This window comes from Abrus precatorius, unplaced genomic scaffold (genome assembly GCF_003935025.1).
Source record: "Abrus precatorius isolate BTA unplaced genomic scaffold, Abrus_2018 Scaffold8, whole genome shotgun sequence".
Taxonomy (NCBI): Eukaryota; Viridiplantae; Streptophyta; class Magnoliopsida; order Fabales; family Fabaceae; genus Abrus; species Abrus precatorius.
The window spans coordinates 6,674,098-6,683,120 of record NW_020874428.1 but is presented as its reverse complement, the minus strand read 5'-3'; the positions used below and the strand labels follow the sequence as shown (position 1 = coordinate 6,683,120).

The window sequence follows — 9,023 nt, the reverse complement described above, 5'->3', positions numbered from 1 at the left end:
TAGAGAAGTTTAAAGAAGGGACAAAAGAAAATTTGTTTAAATGAATTTTATATAATTTTTTATTATTTTTATTTAAATAAATTTATTTTTATTTAAGTAAAAATGAAATTAATAATTAGAAAAAATCAGAATCCCATTTTAACTTATTTAATTATCTTTATATATGAGGAAACAGAATAAAATAAGCTGGTTCGCATATCAACGATGAGAAAAATAAAAAATAAAAATAATCAGTCCATTATTATTAGAATGCAGATACCAAAATAAGCAGCTCATCTTTGACAGTGACCCAATTTGTTCCTCCTAAGATATAATAATTGGCAAACAATTCCGTCATTTAAACAAATAATAACTAACATTACAGGTAGCATCTATATAATAATAATTATTGTTTTACATATTTCAAAAACAATTAAAATTATCTCTTAAATCATTAAAAATAAACTTTTTGAATCGGTTAATAATCAAGTCTTAAAAATGTACCGCACGGTCTAATTAATGAGATAAGCCGTACGATGCTCAGGCGGGCAAGACCGTTAAGAACAAAAGTACAATGACACAAATTTTAGACAACCCAATTCAAGTAGCAACATATTTATATATACATTCTCTCATTCTCTATATAAAAAATAAATTTCCAGATTCTTCTTCATCTGATAGCATAATAAAATATGAAGCAACCCCAAAACTAGGTCAATTAATTGTAATCATCTCCAAAAACAACCAACAGACCAAGGTACGCGAAACTGTGGTCCCAGAAATTGCCTATTGTTCTAATATACAATGAGAACACTTGGAATTAGTCAGCACAGGAAGTATCCTATTTGGTTTAACACTTCCACGCGTTATTCCATTATATCAGCGCTAGCATATGTAAACATCTTAAACTATCACACATACAAATGAAATGTTCTCACTTTAGTCTTGTTCAACAAGAAAACAATCTCACAATGAGTCATGTGTTTCTCTTCGTTTTCCTCATACTAAGCATTTTTCTTTCCTTAAATGTCAAAGCACAACAGAATTACTCAGGAAATTCAGTACTTAGCCGCAAGAACTATGACAAAATGGGTCCTTCTCCTTCATTCCTTTACACTTGCAATGGCCTTAACAAATCCTGCATGGCTTTTCTCATCTTCAAATCAAAACCTCCTTACAACTCCATACCTACAATTTCCAACCTCACATCATCAAACCCAGAAGAGCTTGCCAGAATCAATGATGCCACTTTTCTCACAGTGTTCCCAAATGGCAAAGAGGCGATTGTTCCTTTGAACTGTTCTTGTTTAACTAGGGACTATTACCAAGCTGAAACCAAATACATATTGGGTCCAAACCCAACGTATTTCACAGTGGCAAATGACACGTTTCAGGGTTTGGCCAGTTGTGATTCTCTCAAGCGTGCCAACCCATATGGGGAATTTGATTTGCTTACTGGCATGAAATTGCACGTACCACTCAGATGCGCTTGTCCAACATGGCATCAGGCCAGAAATGGCACCAAGTATTTGCTGACATACTCGGTAAACTGGGATGATAACATCTCAAATGTTGCTACAAGGTTCAATGTATCAGCAGGTAATCTAGTTGATGCTAATGGTTTTTCCACACAAACACAAACCCTTTATCCATTCACAACTATTTTGATTCCTTTGCCTAGTGAACCAGTGAGTTCAATGACCAAAGTTGTGAATGATCCACCAACCATGTCACCTCTTCCTGTTTGCACCTCAAAAAAGTGTAGCTCAAAGAGAAAACTCCACACTGCAATTGCCACCACAGGGGGTTCCTTGCTGGTTGTGTGTGTTTTTTTATCCATGGTTTTTCTGTTGAGAAAGAGGTTCTTTAAGGGAGGTAAAGAGGGTGAGAAAATAAAGCGGGTCTGTGCAGAAGATATCCGCGGGGAAATAGCAATTATTGAAGACGACTCCTCCAAAGTTTACGGTTTTGAGGAAATAATGGAGGCAACTGAAGATTTTAGTTCAAAGAATAGAATTGAAGGTTGTGTGTTTCGTGGGGTATTTGGCAATGGCAGGGACATATTGGCAATCAAAAAAATGAAAAGAAATGCGTCCAAGGAAGTGATTTTGCTGAAAAGGATCAATCATTTCAATCTGATAAAGCTGCAAGGTTACTGTGAAAATGAAGGGTGCCTCTACCTTGTTTATGAATATATGGAAAATGGCTCCTTGAGAGAATGGCTTAGCAAAAGCAGGTCCACGGAGCATCAGAGTTGGGTAAAGAGGATCCAGATTGCTCTGGATATTGCCAATGGACTTGAGTATCTTCACAACTTCACAGAACCTTGCTACGTACACCGGGACATTAACAGTGGAAACATTCTACTAAACAAAGATCTAAGGGCCAAGATAGCAAATTTTACTCTCGCTGAAGAATCAGAAAGGAAAATAACTTCTAGCTGTGCCACATCGCATGACGTTAAAGTGAAGGGTTTTATGGCTCCAGTGTATCTGGAGGCTGGGATAGTCACTACCAAGATGGATGTTTATGCCTTCGGGGTGGTGCTGTTGGAATTAATCACGGGTAAAGATTCTATTGCCATGCAAGATGGAAGAGAAGTAATGCTTCATGCAGTCATAGTAAATCTCATTGGTACAGAAAATGAAGAAGAGAAGGTGAGTTTGTTCATTGATTCTAGCCTCACTGGACAGTGGGAAAGTATGTGCTCTCCAGCTAGTTAAACTAGCTCTAGCCTGCTTGATCCATGAACCATCTGAAAGACCAAACATGGTAGAGGTAGTCTCTAGCTTATTGAAAATATAGACAAGTTACACGGAGCAGAGAATACCCAGCATCAACAACAGTCTTGGCCTGGAGCGGTGAAATTTTAAGAGTCTTTGCTAGCTGATGTGGAATGTACGCTTCTATTGCTTTTACAATTAAGTTGTATATATTGTACACATTTTATGTACAATTATAGTTCGGTTCTTTGATGCAAAAGTTTCTTGCCCCACTCGCATCTGTTTTTTATCAATCATTATTTTTTCTTTTCTATAATGGCCTCCGGATTTCTGATAATCTGAATAAGCCTTCATGATTCTCTGCACTAAAAAGCTAACTGAAAAACCAAGAAAAAAATAAAATCCTCATAACACCATGGAGCTCCGTTTCATTTTCAAACAGATCTGACCCGCTATATATTGCGAGGAAAGTGTTCCTTGTCATATTTTTTGGGAGATAGCAGAGGTTGGAGGTGATAATACAAAAAAGAACCAATGTGATAAAACGAGATTAAAAAAATCATATGAATGTAATCAATATATCCGCAATGTTATCAATAATTACAGGTAAAAAAAATCACCAATTCGTCAAAGCTAATGCCTAAGTACCTTGGCCTCTAATAATAACAGGCTAGGCTTTTTATCTAGAAAGAATGAGAAACAATCAGTTAAATGGAGGATCTCTGTACTTAAAATGGAAAAGTCCCCGTCATTTTGATATGGTGAAGGGTCCTTTGTAGACCATACTTACGTACGGCTTTTTGACCTGCCCTAAACCCATCTCCATAAACAGGGGAAATATCCGATTCAATCTGGTGCTTGAAGAACTCCCCAAGCTTCTTCTCAAAATCAGGTTTTTTACCTTTTCTAGATGTATGTGACGCAGATGAGGACGAGGCTGATGCAGAAGAAAGTTCAGACTCCAACCACATATGAGCCAAAACCTGACAGATACCTTCTTCAACATCTTGACTTAGAGTCCGATAACCTGCATGCATATACACAGCAGTTCAGCATGAAATTGCAAGACAACCCCAATAAAATAACATTGTTTTGATGCTGGTTGACAAAATAACGCAGAAAGAGTACACTCCAACTACAACAACTGTATAGATAAATCCCAACACTAAAATAGTACCTTTAAGCCTCAGCCATGCATGCATCATCTCATGAGCTAGGATTGATCCAGTAAGCAACCTGTGAAAAAAAGAATGAATTTCATTCTTGTATAAAATGATTCACCAAGAGTGAAATAAACTTTGGGGGGCGGGGGAATTATGATTCATTGATTCAATATCAACAACGCAATACCTGCTTGGATGCAGATATTACTTTCCTAATTCCAAAAGAACACATAGGCTCGTTCATGAAGTAGAAGAGAGTTTCATATTAAAAGCTAAACCTATGGATACCAAGGGAAAAGGCTATGCAAGTTACAATTTGCAGCTTTTAGCTTTTTCATTTTTCCAAGTCATGTTAGCAAAAGTCCCGTGTAAAAGACACTACTTTTGTCTAATGCATGATAATCTCTGGTTTTCTGCAACTACATACGAACTACATTCTCTAATTTCGCAGATGTTTTGCTCAGTTATTTTCATCCTTGGGAAATTTTCTTCCATGTCTTTAAGATTTGTTAATTTTCAAATTATTCATCTGCTCATAAGCATTGAGCTTGTCTCCAAGTTACACAAGTTGTAAAAGCAAAAGCACCAAATCATTACCTTGGAAGACCATATAAAATGAGAATTGCTGTCACATCACAGCGTGAAGCCAGTCTGTAAGGCTGTGATCTCATGTCTAATGCTCCATTTCCTGTCCCAAGTCTAGGCCGCCTCGAGATCTGATCAAATTTAAAGGCAATGTATCATAAATTGTTAATCAATGGTTCTTAAGGAATGCTATTATTTAATCATAAAAAAATTGTGTGCGTGTGTTGTGGTGGTCGTATCAACAAAACAGGAAATCTTACAGTGCTGAGCTCCTCTGAGAGGCAGAGCCCTCTGGTCTCTGGCATGTGATAGTGGCCCTGCCCAAGATGAAAATTCATATATGAAAACGGAAAGCATTGTTTAATCATGAACTAATTATGGATTGAAGCTCAAATTTGAAAGCAAGTTGGCTGGGACAGTATTGTTTATTGCAAGTGTTAGACTTCCAAATAGGTATATACCTTTTTGTTTCACTTTTTCTCTTGAATTTTCTATATCATGCATGTCAAATTGAATTATTTGACACAGTATGTGGTCAACATATCACCAAAGAGAAAATCTAAGTCAGAGATAGCATTCTAAAAGCTATCAATAACAATTGGCATTATTTTCCTTTTAACATTGGTTGGGTAGATAACACCAAAAAACAGTTTCTTCTACATCAGACAGCTGAATGTCTTTACAACCAAATTATCAATTATTACATTTACTGCAAACAGGTGAAAATGCATTTTCTCTTACATTCTTCTCTCCCTCTCTTGCTTCGTTCAGTGCTTGTCTTTCAACCAAAAGTAGTGGAATTTGCTGTTCAAGTTTCATATTTATGCTTTCATAGAATCTTTGTATATCACCATAAAGGGGTTGGCATTCGTTAGTATCCATGATAGCAGAATCCAGACACTCTAAGCAGAGCTTCCGGCCATCCTTAAGAGCAATATATCCTGTCTCTTGTGCCTGCATATGAAGAGAGAAATTTTGCATTCAGTGTTTTCACTTGCCCCATAAAAGTTAGTCCACCTTTACCTAGTCAAATCTATAAATAATATCTGATCAGATGAAAGTACTTCATCCATACTGACCTCCATTCGCTCACAGCTGCAACAGCGTGGAGTATTATCATGTTCATGAGAAGGGCAATATTTTTGGATCCAGAATGGATGTGCCCTATATTCAATAAGACCAGCAGGATTTGTTGGAATCTGTCAAAAGATATATATTACAAAAAATCAACAGAAACAGGCAATGAGATATAAGGCTGAGTCAAATTGAAAATTGACAAGTGTGTCATTATTAAATTCTAACATGAAAACTTATAAACAATTAAACATCATGAATGACTCAGACAATGTCCACAAGTTTGGAGAAAAAAGGTGACTCCAGTAGCACTTTCTAATACTGCCTGATCATTTGTGGTAAAGAACAAAAGCATCACCAAGAAGATGAACCATAAACTTTGATAAATATAACATCTTCCATATTCTTATCAGTGATTAGACACTGACACAGTGATATAATGCATTTATCTAATTCAGCGGTCAAACATTCTTTAATCACCACTTTAATACAGATATTAGTTGACACATAAACATAATCATTGCTCAAAAGGAAAACACTATGCATACTGGGTATAGTAAGCAAGAATATAAAATTTGTTAAGGAGAAATACTTACAAAGTGCTTGCAGACATCACATTTTGGATGGTAGCTTTCCTTATAGCATGATTTATGGTAAGGGTAATTTCCAGATGTGGAGAACTACAAAAATATTTATATATGCATAGGAAAAAAAACAAAACTATAAGTACAAAATAAAAACCATTTATGAAAACAGGAAAACAAGCAATGCGACAGGTGAATGGAAATTCTAGCACCTCATAATCAGAGATTGGTAGGTTGCAAGCACGGCAGCGGAAGCATTCAGGATGCCAGAATGCATTCAAGCAATTTAGATATCGTCCGTAACCAATCTCAGAATAGCAGCCAGCACAAATCCTAAAATGTAAATAACTAGATAACTTGAATTACGTGCATCACATGCATTATTGATATTATAAAAAGGTATGGCAAATTGAAAGAAGGGAATAATTTCTCCATCAATTGAAAACAAACAGGAAAATACTGGATGCATAATTTGTTCCTTTGCAAGTGGAACTTAATTCATAGGGACCCAGGGATATTTGTTTACTAGTTCATCCCATAATGATCTAGAGATGTATATATATTAATATTTGGCTGTAAATTAGTACTATTGCAGCAGTCTTCACTCAACCAATGTATCTTTATGACAGTTTGGTAAAGGGTATTGGAAGAGGAGAAAAAGGATGAAGAATTGAGAATTCTTCATACCCATACATTACCACCTTGTCCAGTTACATCAACCCCTTCCTACCATACATCAAAATAGAGAATTCCAGACAATCAAGCAGCAAGAATTGATAGAGCCAGGAATTATGAAGGTGAGCAAACAACTTTGAATGATACTCTTAACATAACCTAATTCATACGTTGTTATCATCCAAACTCTAACTCATACCTGGACCCCATCGGGAAATACTGAATTGGTTGATATGGTTGATACATATTTTCATTTCCATATCTGGGAGGAGACTCCACATTTAGACTTTCTTCTATAGCTCTGGCAAGTTGTTCATCTTCTTCCAATTGTGATCTGTAGTCTATAAAACAGACAGGAAATTTGTTGATGTAAAACAGTAATATATTTATATTAAGGTAAATACAATTTAGACAAGATCACCGGCGTGTGTTTGTGTGACATATATTGAAAAAAGAATTGATCCAAAAAACTGTACAAATCAGTTGATATTCAGCACCTCTAAAGAACACAATCAGAAATACCTGGGTTAAACAAAGGGCAAGATGGTAATAACTTTATACTTGATCCAAAATCAACTCTAATTTTTAATGCTTCCAAACAAAGTAGTAATTTGTAAAGAATGAAATGAACACAAACAAAATCCAAGCTTTCATCTAAGCTAAAAATATAAAATACCCAACTGCATACATTTCGTGCAAAGAAAGGCACAGCAACCACATTTACCATCACAGTTAAGCAAGAAATTCAATAGAATTACAAAAAGCAATTGGTTTCCTCATCTATCAAATAATTCGATCAAAGATTTCACATAAAAAGTGAAGTCAAACGGAGGCAAATTTAAAAAAATTAACTGCCAGAACAACAGCAACACGAGCATTACAAAATTAGAACAATGCAAATCACATTAGTGTTTAGTCGATAGCAATCAATCCCTTTGACTGTAGAGCATCAAACAAATGCAGAAATGCACTGCCACTTTCAAGAGCATGCAATAATTCATAAAGAGCAACAATACATCACCCACCATTCACATTGTTTGCTTTCTGACTTTCTTCTACAAGAGAAAGTGCAATTGCTCGATCTATCTCCTCATTCTCGTTCTCAGTCCAAACATCCTGCATTCAAAACCCCATCAAAACAAGTGAAACAGCAGTAACAAATGAGTAACTTCCAAAAAACATTAATTAATAAGAGCACAAATGCGTTACCCCCGAAGTTGATGGCAAGTAATAATCCGAATCCTCTTTATAGTAATTCCCTTCTGAAATCTTATGGTCAGAGCCTTTAAAAATTCTGCTTAACCAACCCATTAACTCAAACTGCTATAACACTATATTTCCATAGTAGTTCAAAATTTGGTTCCTGCACAGCAAACATCCACAAAAGCATAAACGCAAGATATTGCAAAAACAAAAAACCACGGAGAGGGGTTTTTTTTCTGAAGTTAAATATACCAATTTGGAATTTGATGCCGCGGAAGCTCGAATTAATTGAAGAGGGAAAAAAAAATATGAAACGGTTGTTTGTGGAAATTGTGTGATCTAATAATTGGCGTGGGAGATAACGAGAACAAGCGTTGAGATGTTTTGTGCGCGTAAAGCGAAGGAGAAGTGTACGGAAAAGAGGAAAAAAATGAAAAAGGAATAAAAAGGAAGAGTGAAGATGATTGAGAAATGCAGAGATTTGAAAGTCAAAATAGAAGAAACGTAAAAACATGGACGGAGTGAATATTGTCAAAAACTCATAAACCCTCCGTGACGAAGGATCATGGAAAATGGAGCACTGTGGGTTGGGAAAGAATAAAAGGGTGTGGTGTGGGGTCCTCCTTGTTCGCACACACACACTTCCCTTCTCCTCAAGGAGACCCCAACGCCTAAAGCACCAAGCCAAAAGTTTCTTTATGAATCAATGCGAGAACGCTCTTTTTTATTTTATTTAATTTTTAATTATTTATTTTGATTTATCAGATTATCGTTGATTGCGTTGCGGGCGGATTCTTACGCGGTTGCGGGGATATATGCGGATGCGGGGATTACTTGCCATGCGGTGGAAATAGGTCCCCAAAAGGAGAGGGGACAAGAATCCAAGGGATTGTCAAACTCATTATTTACTATTTTAAATTAAGCATAGCTAATCAGCAGTATGTATAATTACCAATGTTATATTTTAAAATCATTTATACAATTTTATAATTAGAAATTAAAAAGTATATTCTGCGAAATAACGCGTCTGTTATGTT

General features: G+C 35.9%; 2 protein-coding genes across 3 annotated transcripts; one reads left to right on the top strand and one right to left on the bottom strand.

Moving 5' to 3' along the window:
- The first annotated feature begins 950 nt into the window (after positions 1-950).
- Positions 951-2,702, top strand: LOC113874150 (lysM domain receptor-like kinase 4). Its single transcript, XM_027512371.1, has one exon. The coding sequence runs from the start codon at positions 951-953 to the stop codon at positions 2,700-2,702; it is 1,752 nt and encodes a 583-aa protein (XP_027368172.1).
- Positions 2,703-3,243: 541 nt separating this feature from the next.
- Positions 3,244-8,660, bottom strand: LOC113846243 (protein DA1). 2 transcript variants are annotated; one of them, XM_027474275.1, is made up of 12 exons: positions 8,239-8,660; positions 7,993-8,146; positions 7,809-7,899; positions 6,983-7,124; positions 6,321-6,441; positions 6,121-6,204; positions 5,530-5,649; positions 5,192-5,404; positions 4,711-4,767; positions 4,463-4,581; positions 3,880-3,938; positions 3,244-3,729 (listed from the first exon to the last, which is right to left on the bottom strand). In XM_027474275.1, the coding sequence occupies exons 2-12, from the start codon at positions 8,092-8,094 to the stop codon at positions 3,431-3,433; spliced, it is 1,407 nt and encodes a 468-aa protein (XP_027330076.1). In that variant the 5' UTR covers positions 8,095-8,146; positions 8,239-8,660; the 3' UTR covers positions 3,244-3,430. The 2 variants fall into 2 exon arrangements, with proteins under 2 accessions (XP_027330076.1, XP_027330077.1); XM_027474276.1 differs by having other exon boundaries at positions 3,514-3,685.
- Positions 8,661-9,023: the final 363 nt, after the last annotated feature.